At 39.9% G+C, this 19,029-nt stretch overlaps 1 protein-coding gene across 3 annotated transcripts in view; it reads right to left on the minus strand.

Moving 5' to 3' along the window:
- Positions 1-19,029, minus strand: part of CTNNA2 (catenin alpha 2) — a gene marked incomplete at both ends in the record, with an annotated part of 404,326 nt that overhangs the window by 328,503 nt on the left and 56,794 nt on the right. For all 3 annotated transcript variants that reach the window (XM_082282376.1, XM_082282378.1, XM_082282377.1), the window contains 2 exons: positions 14,483-14,749; positions 16,861-16,980. In XM_082282376.1, coding sequence (XP_082138502.1) covers positions 14,483-14,749; positions 16,861-16,980 — 387 coding nt within the window. The remainder of the gene's footprint in view (positions 1-14,482; positions 14,750-16,860; positions 16,981-19,029) is intronic.

Raw genomic sequence — 19,029 nt, forward strand, 5'->3', positions numbered from 1 at the left:
ATCTAAACTTTCTTGGAACAATTATCTACCAAATTCCAGAAAATATAAGTATTAGAGAAATATCTGGTAACTCTAAAATCACAGTAGATAAATAATATGAAAAACAATTACACGTATATATAAAAAGTTCACAGCCTCGTTACCCAGAGAAGCTGTGGCTGCCTCATCCCTGAAAGTGTCCAAGGCCAGCTTGGACGGGGCTTGGAGCAACCTGGTCCAGTGCAAGGTATCCCTGCCCATGTCAGGGGCTTGGAACAAGATGATCTTTAAAGTCCCTTCCAACCCAAACCAATCCATGATGCTAAACCAGTATTATTCTTCCACAAATATTCTGGAAATTTCTTGGTTCTTCAGGACATTCATATGCAAGGTGTAAGTTTTTTATTCCTGAAGATAGAGTGGGATATTCTCTGTTAATAATTTCATTTTGATTATTTTTATAAGCAGCCTACCCTGCTGAAATGTAACTATATTACCCCAATATTTCATGAATTTAAAAAATTGAGGAAGTTAAGACTGCAAGAAAATCATTACTAGATAATGACACTTGCACAAAAATATGAAATCTCTCATTTCCATTCTGCAGAGCATCTTTTAACAGCTTTTTTTGGTTTTTGGTCAGGAAAAAAGTGCTGGATTAGTTAACTAAAAAAGGAGCACTACACGAAGACAGTCTGAAAACATCTTTAATTTGTCAAATAGTCCACTGGTTAGCAAAATATCTTTATTTCACTAGAAAAAGAATTGATTTTCAAAGACTCTTTTATAATAAAGAAAGACTAATTCCTAAATTATGATCACTGCTAAAGACTTGTATACTTTATCTATCAAACTTATTACCAAATATCAAATTGGTCTAAACCACACTGATTCTACTCTTCTCACTATAAAACCTTATGTAAAGTTACGAGTTTTGAGTCACTGCTGGATTATATTTTGATCTGCTTTTCTCCTTTTGCAGTTCAAGGTAAGAAATACAAAGGCAATAGTTACCTGCTCCCACTCTCGGGCACATTTACAACACCATGTAATTCAGGAACCTTTTGCTCAAATCTTACAAAGAAGTTCCCTAATTTCCTATGGACTAAAAATGCTCTGGAAGCTGTGCACTTGTTATTTGAGCTTTAAAAGAAAATAAATCATGAAATAGGAATGAAAAATGTAAAAGCATTCTGATTTCTAATAATCACACCTATTTTAAAGCACATAAGATTTGTCAATGAACCCTTTTAATTTTCACAATGTTCTGATAATTTTATGAATAGTCTATTTCTTTTAATATCCAAGAGCAATCAGCAAGGGCAAGCCAAATGATACCAGTAATTTGAAAAAAAAACCAACAGAACCAACACTGTGTATTAAAATGTACATTAGAATTTAGGAACAGGACACATAACCAACATGTGCCTTTAGCATTGAAAACTGTACCTGTTTATTATTAATCAGAAAATGTTCAAATGGATTTATTCGAGGCTAAAAACTGATTCCATGTATTTTCTTTATTTCAGTAGGGCAAGGCCCTTAGAAAAGATCTTATTTCTCATTAAAACTTCTAGTTCACAAACAGACCCCGTAAGTCTCACCACTAATGGAGAAAAGATCAAACCCTGAGAAATCTGTAACTCCACTGAATCCTCAGCAGTTAAATAGCAATAAATACAAGGAATTTATGAAAATCCCTTATTTAATAAAAGGACAAATAAAAGAACTTTAACCAGATAATGCATTGTTCCAGGTCCAGGAACTGCTGACTTGGCAGAAAAAACTGCTGCATTAGCCAGAATGTGAAATAATGTTTCACATGTATCTTCTGGGGTCTGTGTTTCATAGCAGTAAGCAGAGCAGTTTAACAAGCACCTAAATTAGAAATGACTTCTCTAAGTGTTAGGCATGTGCATATTTATGTAATGGGGTTTTTGAGCCAAAGGGTAATGCTTGGGGTTTTCAGAAATCAACTGTATAAACTCTTTTTTACAACCTCGTATTTCACTTGACAGTAGTAAGACTGCAATTGCACCAAATGAATTATACAGAAAACTTATGGAATTAGCAAGAAAAAAAATTGAAAAAAATAGCTGCCATGTTTCAGATTCCTAACCAATCCTTCCAGAAATGCCTCCCTTTTCCTCCTCTTCCTCGCAGCCATAGCTGTAAGGTTCTTCACCCACACAGCAAATTTCAAACAGATCTTACACCTCTCAGCAAGTCATGAATCACATTTTTCTTCCTGGATGGTCTGGAAGACCCTGCACAAAAGTCTTCTGTGAGACCCAAGGACCTACCTGGAATATGGAAATACGCATGTGCATTTACTTACGTATTTGCACACATAAATACAGGGTCCTGCACCCAGGGAGGAATATCCCCAGACACCTGCTCAGGCTGGGGGTGACCTGCTGGACAGCAGCTCTGGGGAGAAGGGCCTGGATGTGCTGGTGGACAACCATCCATGTCCAGCAGTGTGTCCTTGTGCCAAGAAGGCCAGTGGATTACTAGAGCATTGCCAGCAGGTCAGGGAGGTGATCCTATCCTTCTACTTAGCCCTAGTGAGGCACATCTGGGGTGCTGTGTCCAGCTCTGGGCTCCTCAGGACAGGAGGGACACACAGCTCCTGGAGAAGCTGCAGTGGAGGCTGCAGAGATGAGGAAGGGCCTGGAGCATCTCCGTGCCCAGGAAAAGCTGAGGGAGCCGGGGCTGTTCAGCCTCGAGAGGAGCCCCAGCTGAGAGGGGCCCTCAGCCCTGGGTGTCCCTGGCTGCAGGGAGGGCTCAGGGCAGGGCCCAGGCTCTGCTCCGGGGCCCAGCAGAGGCACCAGAGCACTGGGCAGGGACTGATCCCAGGAAGTTCCACCTGGACATGAGGAAGAACTGTGAACAGTGGAACAGATCACTCAGAGGTGTGGAGTGACCCTCACTGGGGATATTCCAGAGCCATCTGGACACAACCCTGTGCCCTGTGCTCTGGGATGGCCCTGCTGGAACAGGGAGGTTGGACCAGATGATCCCCTGTGGTCCCTTCCAGCCTGACCCATCCTGGGATTCTGTGCATACTGCCATCCTTTTCAAGTCCTGAAGGTGAACAATCTACAGATCAAGTATCTCTGGTATTTCTGGTCACTGAAACCCAACTGATTGTCTTCACAGGCAGATGTGTCATATTCCATTAATAAATTCAGGAATTTCTTTACAGACTACATACAAATACCAGTTAGATTTTCAATAATAAATTGTGTAGCACAGAGGGTGTATAATGAACCCAAGCCAGCCTTCCTCACTTTAAACTGTAAAAATGGAATATACTTCTGGGTTATTTCTAAATAGGAGAAATCCTTATGATGATCAGAACTTAGCTCATGAAAAATAGAAGTCATTCAGTTGCACTCAGTATTTTTTCACCCATATCCCATAAAACTTTTTACTTACAATTAATTTCTAGGGCTAAATATTACTAAATATTTGTTTGGGACATCTGTTAATGATAATTCAGGATCTCAGAATAAGTTAGGGTAGAACAAGCTCCTGAAGGTTATATTTTAAACTGCTCCTTAAAACACAATCAACTTTAACATCAAGCCAGGTTGCTCAAGGCTTCATCCAGTCAAGATGAGAATTCCATCCTTGGAGATTTTCCAAACCTCTCTGCCTACTGTTTGAGTGCCTGATCACCTTCATGGGTGATCATGGGTGATTTTTTCCTTCCCACCATCCAGTCAGAATTTTCTCAGAATCACCTTGTGTCAGTTCAGTTGCCTCTCCTCCCAATACCATGAACCTCAGTTTTGCTAAAAATATAATAATAATGATGTAGTTACTTTCTGATGGGTGGTTATAAATAAATGATAGTCTAGATGTTTATTTTGAACTCTTTCTCAAATATCTCACAAGGAAAACAGATTTTGGAGTTTTGGGAAAAAGGAGACTGGGGATGAGAACCAGCTCCGTGACAGCTCCCAATGTTGAGTTACCAAAGAGACACAATTTTTGCTTACAAAAGGTGTTACTCCTCTTCAAAGAAAACTTGGTACCAAAATTCAACTTCAGACTATGTTATTGACACCTATAAAACTCTTGCACGTATATTAACAAGGAAATAATGTCTTCTTGGAAAGAAGAAAGAAATAGCTGACAGGAAATCTGGCTAAATAAATTTCTTTAGAAGTTGCAATTTACCATCACTTCTTAAAAGCCAGTTAATGAACGATGCATGTAAATGAACTGGAATACTTTACATTTCTAATTAGTTAACTAACATTAGAGCCATAAATCAAGGACTGATACTATAATTCAGTCTTTACAATTAAGTGTTTCAAACCTCTTTATGAATGTAGATGGATTGCTGTAAGCATACATCATCTTTGGCTGCAGTTGCTGAAACAAAATCCAAGAAAATTAATTTTAATATAATTGAAGATTTTTTTGAAAACTGTTAAAACTTGTGATAAAATCTCCAAATAAAGCTGGACTTCAGCAAGGCCTTTGACACTGTCTCCCACAGCATACTCCTGGAAAAGCTGGCAGCACATGCTTTGGACAGGAGCATTCTTTGCTGGGTTAGGAACGGGCTGGATGGCCGGGCCCAGAGAGTGGTGGTGAACGGAGCTGCATCCAGCTGGTGACCAGTCACCAGTGGTGTCCCTCAGGGGTCCGACCTGGGGCCAGTTCTGTTCAATATTTTTACTGACAACATGGATGAGGGAATAGAGTCCTTCATTAATAAATCTGCAGACAACACTAAGCTGGGAGCATGTGTCGATCTGATGGAGGGTAGGAGGGCTCTGCAGAGAGACTTGGATCGGTTGGATGGATGGGCAGAGTCCAACAGGATGAAGTTTAATAAGTCCAAGTGCCGGGTACTGCATTTTGGCCACAATAATCCCCTGCAATGTTATAGGCTGGGGACAGTGTGGCTGGACAGTGTCCAGGCAGAAAGGGACCTGGGGGTACTGGTCGACAGCCGGCTGAACATGAGCCAGCAGTGTGCCCTGGTGGCCAAGAAGGCCAATGGCATCCTGGCCTGTATCAGGAATAGTGTGGCCAGCAGGACCAGGGAGGTCATTCTTACCTGGTACTCGGCACTGGTGAGGCCGCACGTCGAGTGCTGTGTCCAGTTCTGGGCCCCTCAGTTTAGGAAGGACGTTGAGGTGCTTGAGCACGTTCAGAGAAGGGCAATGAGGCTGGTGAAGGGCTTGGAACACAAGCCCTGTGAGGAATGATTGAGGGAGCTGGGGTTGTTTAGCCTGGAGAAAAGGAGACTCAGAGGTGACCTTATCGCTCTCTACAACTCCCTGAAGGGTGGTTGTAGTCAGGTGGGGGTTGACCTCTTTCACCCGGCAGCAACTGACAGAACGAAAGGGCACAGTCTCAAGGGAAATACAGGTTGGATATTAGGAAAAGGTTTTTTACAGAAAGGGTGATAAAGTGCTGGAATGGATTGCCTGGGGAGGTGGTGGAATCACCATCCCTGGATGTATTTAAAAGAAGACTGGATATGGCACCCGATGCCATGATCTAGCTGAGGTGGTACGGCATGGGTTGGACGCGATGATCTTGAAGGTCTCTTCCAATCCAGACATTCTGTGAATTCTGTGAACTCTGTAAAGTTAACTATTTTCTTTTCAACTCTTCTTTTTCCCTTAAATTATATCAAGGTGTGTTTACAGAGAAGTTGTCATGTTTTAATAAATATTAAAGACTTCTGAAAATAAACCTCTTCATACTAATTACTGCTAAAAACCAGCTTTCTCTTGTTCAGAAGGCAATAAACTATCTCAAACGCTAATAAACGAGAGGACACAACTTCGGAAATTTAAAATATTGCATAAATTATTCATACTTCAACTAAAAATACTAAAATAGCCATATACCCTACATAAATGTATTGTACAACCAGAGAGCACATAATCATTTGAATTTAGTGACATTTATCTGGATTAGAATCTCATTTTCAACCATACCAAAAAAACCCTCACAGTCTTTATTAGAAATATAATGCAAAGCAAAAGCAAAACATTAAATAAATAATTTTAAACTGTTTTACAACTCCAAAAGAACTAGAATTACTGTATCATTGCCTTCATTTTCCAATTAAATTACTTCATTGTTATGTGCAGTTGCCTTATTGCTCATGAAAAATCTGCTCATCACCTGGTTTGTCTACATAGAAAGTCTTAAGGAAATTTCAGCAGCTTCTTCAGAACCTCTGGCTTGTTTATTTCTTGAACACATTTTAATTCTGTTTAACATGTGAAACCTTCAAGCCAGAGACCATTTCCTAACATGGTTCTTAATGATTTAGAATCACAGAATCACAGAATGGTTAAGGTTGGAAAAAAACTCTAAGATATCAAGTCCAACCATAAACCTACCACCACCACCATGTTCACCAAGCGCTACATCCACAGGGCTTTTAACACTTCCTCAGCCAGTGAATACACAACTGCCCTTAGGACAAGGAAAATCCAATTTTCAAGGTAAATGCCACTGCAAAGTGTGATAGGTATTTTAGATAAACAATGTCACAACCACAAGGCAGTAGGAAAAACTGCCTTTGTGTAGAAGGCAGCACATGATATACTGAGGAACCCAGTTTTTCCCAGACGAGACTGTATAAAAAAGAGTGTTTGATGTATTTCTTTGTCAGAAGTGCCGGCACTACTGCGAAAACAAATGCTGTGTGCTCGCAGGTTTGGCTTCTGTACCTTTGTCCGTGTCTCCTGCAGTGCTAACAAGGCTGCTGAGCTCCTGTTTAGCAATAAATCAAATGTTTCTACCTGCCACAATGCTGTGTTACACAGACACACCATACAGCTGGAATTCGAAGGAATAAGAGTGTGGCAGTGCAATGCTACACTGCAGCTTTTGCTGAGCTGCTCTAGAGTCATGAAACAACAGAGAAATAATTCAGAGGGGGCTCCAGGAGAGCTGGAGAGAGACTTGGGACAAGGGCATGGAGTGACAGCACAGATGGAATGGTTTCCCGCTGCCAGAGCCAGGGTTAAATGGGATCTTGGGAAGAAATTCTTGACTTTGAGGGTGTCAGTGGCTGCCCCATCCCTGGAAGTGCCCAAGGCCAGGCTGAACAGGGCTTGTAGCAGCCTGGGCTAATGGAAGGTGTCCCTGCCCATTCATCAAGAATGAGATGGTCTTTAAGGTCCCTTCCAACCCGAACCATGCTGTGATTCTCTGATCTTTTTCCCTCTGGCATGCCAGACTGGACACACCCACAGCAGCTTCATGAGCATCCCACTCAGGCAGAAGTGCACAACCACGAGCAGAAGCAACAGCCCCCACCTTCCCAGCCCCCTCTCCTGACTGCTCTCCAAATGTAAATGGAGATGCTGCTTCCCTGAAATAGTGCTGGTGCTCACTTCTCACATACCTAAGCTACAGAAGCATCTCAGAGGTGCTAAATAAACACAGGCAAAATAGTAGCAAGTGTAGTCTAATTAGAACATTTCATTTAGTGCTCTTTCCAAGCTATTATATGTAACCTGAAAAAAATTTAATATGTTTTTAATTTAGCCTTAAGATATTCATACTTACTTTAACAAGAAAATAAGAAACCTGTAATAATTTGAATAATAATGCAGTAACTGTACTGCTACAGAAACGCATTTACTTACAGAAATGATAATTCGTTTTTTTAAGTGTGGTTTCTTTTCTGTGTTTTTACTATCTCTAACAAATGTGTGTGGATGAGGGTTCACTACAAAAATCCCTTTGCAAATAAACTGGCCTACTGCAAACAGGTTAAATGTATTTGACAGGGAAGCACAGGCAGCAGTTGGTGCGTTGGCAAAAGGCTTCTGCTACCACCAAAAGAAGTACCAAACTGCTGTGTTTAAACTACAAAGAGTATTTTTAATTGGTAATCTTTCCACAATACTAATTTACTATACAAGAGCATTTCGGGGGAAAAAATATATAGATATTAAAAAAATATATAGATATTAAAGAAATATATAGATATAAAAAAAAAAAAATCCAGAAGCCCACTAGATGGTGCTCCTGTACAGCAAATACAGCTCAGAAGCACCATTCCCACTGCTAAAGGGGAATGAAGGCAGTGAGATCCTAATCCACAGTTACCCAGGGTGCTTCTCTTTACAGAGGTCACATTTTTGCTATGCACTTGCTACCAAAATCCTGACATTTCCAGTGCTGTCCCTTGTACTCTGGAGCTGACCCTTTCCACAGTAATATATAAACAAGCCCATACATACACAGAAGGGGTTGCAATGAGCAGGGAAATGCAGCAACAACTGAAAAGAAAAGCTTGTTTGGCCCCTCAGCATCATCAGGACCTCAAAAATTTACTCTGATTCTTCATCATTTGAAAGATCAGTTCAGCATCCTCAAACACATCTCTGCAAACAGGTGAAGCTTTGGGATTTAGTGTAACATGCAACATTTTTCTGTTGGTCATTATTTTCTTAATATGCAAAGCACGACCAGTCTGGTATTTCCCCACTCAGGGGAGATCTGAGGAGTGCAGACAGTGACAAAGCATCTCACTACCGCATTGAAGTGTTGGAAACATTGGGGTGCAGCCTGGCTGCCTTCACATAGGAAATGTTTGGCTTGACATCATTGCAGGGTAAAAGCCACTTCAGCTGCACCAGGGACAAAAAATCCAACCTGTATTTTGGGGCTCTCAGCATAAGAAATTTGTGGACATGGGGAAATGAGTCCAGATGAGACCCACAAAGTTGATCAGAGGGCTGGAGCACCTCTGCCCTGGAGCCAGGCTGGGAGAGCTGGAGGTGTTCACCTGGAAAAGAGAAGACTCCAGGGAGACCTCAGAGCTCCTCCCAGGGCCTTATGGGGCTCCAGGAGAGCTGGAGAAGGACTTTGGACAAGGGATGGACTAACAGGCCAAGGGGGAACGACAGGCTGGACAGGGCTTGGAGCAACCTGGTCTAGTGGAACGTGTCCCTGCTCATGGTAAGGGGTGGAATGAGATGAGCTTTAATGTCCCTGCCTACCCAAACCATTCTGAGATTCTACAGTATTTCATCCAAATCCATACATGAGGTGATCTGAATTTGCAGCACACTTTCCCCAGTGCATTCCTAGTTAAATTCAATATAGAACTGCTATTATACAGAAATTGCCATTTTCCTGGGCTAGAGCTACTCGAGCTCAACAAGTCTGGTTCCAAATTGCTGTGGGATGTGCAGTAATATTTTTGCAATTGTTTCTTATGGATTTCAGTAGCGAAACAAGCACATTTCAATTCTTATTTCGAAGCCCACATTTTGTCCTTTTCTCTGCAGCATCACAAATCACTTCATCGAAGAACACATTTACAAGCAAATTGCAATTCCATAAATGTTCTGCAGAAATCAGATTATCTAGCAGTTATTTGTCCAAAAAGGAACATTTTAAAGGTAGTCATTTAATGATAGAGCATTTCTTCTCTCCACTACGTTTCTGCCACATTTTGACGGCTCTTAATTTTATTATCCAAAAAAAGCAGTCTTTGCTATTGCTATACCCTGATACTTTGTCTTTTCAGGTTCTCTGTAATGTTTTCCCCTCATTACACACTTATTAGATTTTCCACTCCATTTAAGGTGCACTGCATTCTCTAGCCATGCAAAATATTCCTAAAGGAGCATTAATGTTTTCACAAAATATGTTATGATAGACCATTTATTAATGATGAGCTGCATTTAACAGCCTGGAGGACAGTGACCAGTGTCATCAGACACTTTCTTTCTCATCAAATGTAGTCATCTCCCAAATGGTTGACTTGTTCATTTCCAAAATTCATTAAAGATTGAGTTACTCTGCCTGTAATTTCTCAGTTCAAATGCTGCTCATGACAAAAAATAGTACCATTTCAGTACTCTGGGACCTATCCCAAATACATAAATACCTCAAGTACCAAAATCCATTTTAACCACCTCTTTCAAATCTCAACCATATCAAATCATAGAGTGTTGCCCGAGTTGGAAGGGACCCACAAGGATCAACCAGTCCAAACCCAGGCCTGTCCCAGGACAACACCAAGAATCCTACCCTCTGTCTGAGAGCATTGTCCAAATGGTACTTGAACTCTGGCAGGTTTGGTGCTGTGACCACTTCCCTTCATATTCCTTTAAATTCCTTTATAAACCAGATTATTTTCACACTCAGAAATCAGAGAGTAAAGGGGTGATTCACAGGCCCGGCAGTTCAAGATGTAACAAGGACCAACATTGCTGGACTGCAACTTTAAAGACAAAACACAGAGAAACAATAAATCCAATATTAAAAAGACAAAAAATGATAGAACATCAGATGAAACATCATCAGCTATAGGGCTTGCCTGTTTGGATTAACATATATTAAAAAGCAAGCACTATATATCCCTTTTAACAAATAAAATGTCATTTTATTCCATTACTAGAGGCAGAATTTGCACACACGAACACAAAAGTCAGGGAGAAAGTCAGCTAAGCCAGCCCATCAGTGCTTTCTGGAGCAATACAGAAAACAACAGATATTTGCTTTTGGCATCAATGGAGAAAAAGGGTTTTGGTCCTTTTTTCCTTTAGATATCTTTTCGTCCCCTCTCTAAGTCAGAGGATTTATAAATTTTATTTCATTTTACTGCAGATAATTCAAGTCTTGCTTCAACACAGGAATAATCCTTTTTATGGAGTTATGGTGCATGCATAGTAAACAGCTTTATATTTACAACACCATTACACCCACCCTCACAGCACTGTACAAGAATGATTACCCTCATTTTTCATATCCAAATCTAAAAGAAATTACTTAGAATTGCATAAAATGTAAAGCATTGTAGGTTACCCAGTCTGAAACCCCTAGAATCTGAATTTCCACTGTGATTAGCACTTCTGAGGTGTTGTCAGCACATCCCACTGACACAGCTGCACTCCTGGGGACTAAGGAATTGTAATCCCAGTCCATATTCTGAGAGGAGGCACCCTCCTACTCACCAGAAATCCCAAGTGCCCAAAAAATACTATTTTTGCCTGTCACTGCCCCCTCCCTATTCCATCATGGAGAACACATTCCCCAGCTATCTGTGTGCAGCTCTTGCTGTGGTAGAGACAACCATGGAATCACAAAATTGCTTGGATTGAAAAAGCCTTCTAGGATTGAGTCCAACTCCAGCACTGCCAAGGCCACAACTGACCCATGTCCCCAAGTGCCACACCCACATGGCTTTTGAAGTCCTCCACAGGTGGGGACTCCACCATGGCTGTGGGCAGCTGTGCCATGGCTGGGCACCCTTTGGGTAAAGGAGCTTTCCCTCATATCCACTCTAAACCTCCCCTGGCCCAGCCTGAGGCCGCTCCCTCTCCTCCTGTCCCTGTTCCCTGCAAGCAGAGCCCAACCCCCCCCGCTGCCCCCTCCTGTCAGGGACTTGTGCAGAGCCACAAGGTCCCCCCTGAGCCTCCTTTGCTCCAGCCTGAGCCCTCCCAGCTCCTTCAACCACGCCTGGTGCTCCAGACCCTTCCCCAGCTCCATTCCCCTTCTTTGGACACAATTATTCCTTTACTTTATATCCAGATACAAATATATATTTTTATATCCACATGTATTTTTACCCCTTTGCAGTTGCCAAACCCACACCAGTGTTGATGCCATCTATCTTCATTCCAGTTTTCACCCAGCACAGGCCTCCTGGTCCTTCTCATTGCATTTCTTCTCACTCAATAATTTCACTCTCTTTTTATCTACCTCCCCACCACACTCCAGTTTGACATGCAGGTCCTGTCTCTGCTGTACACCATGAGGGCCGTGGGGAGGACATCAGATAAATCCATCCCACAATTTAACATGTGCCAACACAGCAGTCCCTCAATAACCAGAAGAGATGAGACCTTACCAGATCAAAATTACCATTTCTTCAGTGAAAACGGAGTCTTTTCAGAGTTCACAGTAAGTTCTTCAAAAATTTATCTACACAGCTTCCATAAATTTGGCCAAGTATCATCAGAGGAAGTAAACTGTGCACCCCCATTTGCATTAAGAACTCAGAAATATTTCATGAGCATAAAATACATGCCAAATTTTAATAAGAAATTACTAATAAAACTAGAAATACCTGGTTTTAAATGATACAAGATTAAAGCAGGAACACAGAAGTTAAAAGACAAAGCAACAAGGCACTAAACACGTATCTTTTTCATCAATCATCTTCAAATAGGACTTTAAAGGAAAAAATCTAATAAGGAACAGATTGTGAACCCTCCTGATTTCTACATAAATTATCTCTGAGAAGCAGTAAATGACAACTGTCTCCAAAACTTTGCTGCTAATAACTCACAGGTGACTTTATACAACACACCAATGCATAGAGTGTGACAATTATCATAAGACCTAGTTAAACACAAAGGCTGAAGTGCTTCAGATGGGTAGAATAATTGTTTGTATTCCACGTGATGATATTTTGATTGAGAAAATATTCAGATTATTTACATTGCAGTTATCTGAAGCACTAAGCCACAGAACACTGATTCCAAAATCTGAAATAATGAAGGCTGAGAAGTGCTAAAAATTATGAAAAACACCTGTGAATTTATTTTTAGTACAGAAGAATTATCTTGGCATATATAATGCAGGGTTTAATAATCACTTCATACCAAATACAAACTGATCTCAATCAATATGACTGAGACTGTAAAATAAATATTCTGTAAAATTATTTTCATTAGAAAATACAGACTTCCTTTCCCTTGATGAAGTAATACACTGCCACCATAAAAAGCAATTTTTTTTTCTCCACGACCTTTTTACTCATACCATGGTTTTACTAGTCTAGTAGTATTTCTTGTTTTCTTGCTTGTAAAACATAAAGATAATTCACAATCATCCCACCATCAACAGCTATAAATTTTGACTTTCCCTGGAGTTTAGGGAATGTCATCTCTGTTGCAAAATTAGTTGTGAATAAATCTCATTCAACAGCTAAGCAGTGAGTTAGAAAACGGTAATATAATTGTTTCAATCTCTGTATCATTGTAACTCTCTATATCATTGTAAGAGGAGAAAGTTTTCATTTCGTTTCCTAAAATAAGAAAGAGAAAATTCCCCAAAAAGGGTGTTTTTCCACATGTAATTATGAACAGAACACGCTACTGTGGCTGTACATCTCCCACACACATGCATGACTTCTGCAACATCACGGAAAGTGGAAAAGACTTTACCTGAGGAGAAAAAGGATGAATATTCTCATAGAGGCAGGGGACAATATCAGATGTCTCGCACAGTCTTCACTACATTTATTTTCAGTAAGCACAGGACCTCTCTTTGCATTGAACAACAGCCTTTTTTCCAGAAGGCAGCAGCAGCATCATCAGTTTGGGACTGAGAAGTCACATGTTTTCTGTCCCTGTTTGTCAAACCTTTGCTGTCCATAACGTGCAAAGTCCCACACAAAAGCTGGAGCACAGTCAGACCACACAGGGATATTATTCCCAGGATCTTACCAACCAGGGACCCGTGAGCTGAGAAGGCCCTGAAAACCGTGAGGAATTCCCTAAATCTTAACCCACAGTAACTGTGCAGGAACAACCACAGATGTAAGAACAGATGCAGGAGACAAGCCCAGTCCAACATGCCATGAGATGAGCCACCTGCACTACACCTCCACTTGCAGCCCTACATGCAGCAGGACTGAGCAGCTCCTCACTGCAAGTGACAGATGCTTGGATTGCAACCTTGTGCCTTAATCAAAGTGAAAAGGACACCATTCCCTAATAATAACTTCAACAAATCTTTGCCTTAAGTCAGAACAAAAGACGAAAATATTTTCAGAGATGTCAGCCATAACCTTTTTTTTCACTGCCTGAAGAACAATCCTCACATATGAGGTAGGGAAAAATCATCAGATAGGACTGCTAATGAAATTAACAGCTAAACAATCAGCTGTCGAGGAAGCTGCTTAAGTGAAACTGTATCTGTTGCTGGAATAGAGGCTGAAGCACTTTGCCCACAGCTGAACTGACTGCTATTAACTCTGAAAGATGTTTTTTCCATACCTTTGATTAACATAATTCATGATTCAAGTTGAATGCTAAAGTTTCCAGGATGCTGAGCTCCATCACCATCCTCATTTTTTTGTCTTGTCTTCCCGACTTGCCGGACAAACAAGATTTTACCATTCAAGCAACCCCAGATCTTGGTCACAAAATTAAACTGCCAGATTAATCAGACTCTGCATTTTCTAGACCTATGTACCTAGATTTGTCAAATATCCTATGGATAACAAGAACTTATTTTTCTCACTAGCCCAGCCACTGCATATGAGCACAAATAACTCCTTGTAATTCCAGCCCATTAGCAGCAAACAACTATTCCTCACTAAAACCAATACAAATCAGTTATCTACCCTTTGCCTCTGCAGTCTGAGGAAGTGGATGTCAATGAAAAGGGGAATTTGAGTCCTGTACAAGAACAATTTAGTTAAAAGCTCTGTAGACTGTGTGGAGAAACGCCTCATTTTCCACACCCTGCTGATACTCACATCAAACTCATTCAAAGCAGCAGCAAGCTCTCCTATGCCAGTGTGGCCCTTGCTCTCATCGGTGGGTGAGGTGGCCTGGGCAGCATTGGAGATCCCAGCAATTGCTTCCTGCACTTGCTTGAAGACGTAGTCCCTGTTGGCCCTCGTGGCTGCAACATCGGGGTGGCGGAGGAAGGCCTGGGAGGCCGTGTACAACATGGTGGCGTTCTTCTTCAGAGCCCCTCGGGCCGCGGCCATCTCGTCCCTGCAGTGAGGATCCTTCAGTTCCTAAATGAAAATACAGTTTTTAGAGCTGGAAATGAAAGGTTTTGTGTTAGAATGCATTGCCTTGAGCATCCAGGCATAAACGCCGTGCAGTGACTCGGCAGAGATGGAATCCATGGCAGAATCCACCATAAATCACTGAAAGAATTCCCCTCCTGCCCAAGGAAGTCTGGTCCTTCTGTGTCACTACAGCTGTCACATTCTGCTCACAATATCTTACCAAAGAGTCACTTCTCTTTTGCAAAAACCCACAAAAAATGTATATAAAACATCCGAAATTACTCTTCCTGATCAGCTGGATTCCTTGTGCTGATTCCATAAAGGCAATGCAAGTGCAATGCTCCTGTTGCAGCAAGTGCCTTATTTTTCTAATTACTATTTGCATGTCCTTTATAAAATTATCATAAGGGAGACCTTTAAAAAAAAAAAATCAAAATAAAAGCACTACATAGATGAATATTATAGAATCACAGAATTAAAGAATTAACTAGGTTGGAAAAGACCTTTGAAATCATGAAGTCCAACCTATGACCTAACACCATATGGTTTTAGTTCTTAAAGACCTACTAAATATGCCTCTCAACATTTCTATTTTGCTTCCCTTCATGTTTTTTCATATTCCTCATATGATTCAGAGTTTGTATATTTAGTATATCATGACAGATACTTTCTTTTGTTTCCCCTGGAAACAACAATCAGATACTGCACAATATGTTATCAGAATTATGTATTATTGTTATTTAACCCAGGATTTTTTTTTAAATTATAGTGCGTATCACACTGTCCTTGAAAGCCTTACAAACATTAAGGCAGCCCTAGCAATATTCATAAGGAATTAACAAAGCATTATTAATTCTATTTTAAAACTATGAACAAACCAGTCTGGAGAGCTGAATAGTTAATGTTTATGTTCACACATGGAGTCTATCACCAACATTGGAAAAGGACCCAGGTATTCTGGATTTAAAGGTTCTACCCTTGATTAATTTCAGCCACACATAACTGACAGGTAACATTCTTCAGAGAGAATTTTTTGCCATATTCTTGTATCTTCAACAAGAACTTAACAGATATAAACATTAACTTCCACATTTTTCTCTTTTTCCCATATTTACAGCTCTATTTCCACAGGGGAAGTGTCTGAATGCACAGAAGAGCTCTTTTCATATAGTGAATAGATTCTACATTTTTAATTTATTTGTCTTAGTCATATGGTTTGCTTTTACGTAGTCCTGCAAGGAGCAGGGAGATGGGCTTGATGATCCTTACAGGTGTCTTTCAACTTGATATATTCAATGATTCAATTTCAGTGAAATTTTATGAATGCTATGATGAAAATGCTATTTTTCATGAAAATGCCCCACAATCATTATTCAGAAGTACATTGCCATGATTGCAATTAAGAAAATAAGGTAAATAGGTAGATGAATACGGAAAGCCAGCTTTCCAAATCCAGTGTGCTATGCAGGACAAAGATGACACATCCTTGAATTATTGGTGGTATTCAAATATAATTGAAGATGGAGAGACCTTATACAACTCCACGGTGTCTTAAAAGGAACAGTGTGCAGGGGAAGGTTATCTTTATTGCAAAGTTGTAAAATGACCGGCCTTGAATAAATGTTATCGTGACTTTCTGGTCTTTTTTTCAGCTGCCTTAGCAATGAATAAATTGATAAATGAGTAATTTAAAAAAAAAAAATCTGAAAAGTATTAATAATGATTTTAAGCACAAAGGAGATTTCTGTTCCTCCTGAACTTGAATTATACTCAACTAGCAAAGAGCTTGTGCTTTACCAGCTGTCAGAGTGACCTGAAATCTGCATAGGTTAGAATTAAATGGGAATAATCATTGAATTAAAACTATCCTTAACCTCCTGAATCACTTCCCTTCTCACCCTTCAATCTGTTATTAATTGAAGCTTCTTGGAACATAGTCTTAAAGAAACTGCACTTCCAAAAAACTTCACTGCATTCAAAAATAATCAGTGTGATTAAATTGTAGGCCATGACACAGCAATTAATAGCTCATTGTACATTTTAAACCAGACTTGGACATAAAACACAAGAACTTTAGAATGCAGATGGACTTTTCCAGCCACTCCTGTACTCACCTGTTGTCGTCTCGCAGCGACATAGTTCAGTTTTACCATTTCCTTCCCAAATTCCTTAAAGCGATTGGCTAAATCTTGTTCATTTGTTGCATTTTTCACAGCTTCTAGTGCCTCCTCTACCTACAATGCAAGAAATCAGCTCTGTAAGCATTTTAATCCACTCTTTGAGAAGTCTGTGACTATTCCACCCAATACTCTCTTACATGGACCCAATTTCAGTTTCACATCCATCACTGTACAGAGGCTTTATGAGAGTCCCATGAACTTTAATTAGGTTTCTAATAGAGCAGCTGTCACTCTGCATTACTGCCCATTTACTGTGCTTCAGGATCATGTAAAACTAATGTCAAAGATGTAACTGTATTAATTTCCCCACTCATCAGATGAAATATTTAATGTCTGAGGGGTTTAAAACAAAATACACGAGTATGTTCTTAATGTGTGGTACAGGCTTTATGGGAAAACAAAGAAAGTTATTCATTCTGGACAAGAAATATTTAAAAAGGAAATTCAAACTTACCATTAAGACTTAAATTTACCCTGATAAATCCAAAACACTGTATCTTTGTGAAACAAATGATAGCTTCAACCCAAAATATTTGTATTATTTCTTTTTTTCTCAGCTCTGAGCTTTCCTTCTTTAGTTATTTAACACTGAGGAAAGAATCTACCCAAGAAACCACACCTGCACTTATTCAGTCATGCTGCAGCTAACAGGCAAAGATATAAAACCCCAGTTATACCAACAAGTTGATCCAACAAATGTATTGTGCAACTTTATGCAAAGCAAGAAAAAATATCTGAAGGGATAAAATGCTCTTTTCATGCAATAAGTAAAGGAAACATTACTGTGACTAGATGGGAATTCAAAGTTGTACTTCTCTTCCTCACAAGATAAAAACGCAATTCCAAGCAAAAACATTGAGAACTGAAAAGCTTCTACTGCTCCCTCTTGGTAAAAGCTGTTGCTGCAGTTCATAAGAACATGCATAACAGATTTTCCCCCAAAAGGAAAGGGCTTAGTGGGATGGGGACAAGCTCCCGTGCATAAGCAGAGGTTTGCAGCTCTCCAGATACTGCTGGGAATCAATAAATTCAGCAGTAGCTGGTGTTTAATAGTTTAGAAAGGCACAATTATGTGCAGAACCTGTCTTTTATTGCTTGAGTTGCTCTGTGTTTTCTTACCACTGAGACTGTATTTTTATTTTGGGCTTTTACCTACTTACTGCAGATCTACAAATTACAGGGCAGTAGAGTAGCAAACTCATACATGTCTATTGGAAAATGCGTAATTCAGGAACATAAATTCATAGCTGTTACATTGGAAATTATCAACTGAGTTACTGCAGATTTACAAGCTTCAAACTTATTCAGAATCCAAATTACCTCTTCTTTTGCTCTTAAGGAGAACAATGTTTTCTAAAAATGAACTGACTGCCTTACCAATGACACAAATTGCAAAAGCATCATTGTATTAAATAATTTGCTCCTTCAGAACTTCTTGCAAAATACAAACATTTTCCTTTCTTATCAAGAAACATTTACACTAGAAGTTTCATCTTCAATATGTTTGTAATGCTACGCACAGACATGATGAACTGACATACGTTTTTCTAAGTCCTGCTCCATATTAAATAGAATTCCTGAAAAATTTGTCACAGATTCCACTCTGATAATCAGATTTCCAAAGATGCTGATCATACTCTACCATGTCAGTCAGGGCTCAAGACCACAGATTCCAAAATGAAGAAATCAGTTATGAGAAATACTAGAAAGGACAGGAGCACAAGCCCCTTTTTAATGATATTTTAGTTTTTATTATTGTAATTTCTTTTTAACAAATTCATATTGGAGCAAGTTCTCTATCCTTGGGAAAACACGACTCAGCTGAATAGATCTGTTCCTCTGATTAACCAGCCTGGAGTTAATTACAAGAGATTCATAATTCTCTATGTGCATGACCACATACTAATAGTGGTACATGGTTTTTAAATATGTTACAAAAGCTTCTGCAATAACCACTATTTCTAATTCTAGTAGTGCAAAAAGATAACCTGAATGCAATGACCAAGAGCCCTTCCAGAAAGCACCTGCATATATTCCCTCTAAAACACTAATTAAAATGCACCATTTCCTGGGAAGCCTTTGACATACTTTCAGAGGAAACTG

Source organism: Coloeus monedula, assembly GCF_965178545.1.
Source record: "Coloeus monedula genome assembly, chromosome: 5".
In the NCBI taxonomy this organism is placed as follows: Eukaryota; Metazoa; Chordata; class Aves; order Passeriformes; family Corvidae; genus Coloeus; species Coloeus monedula.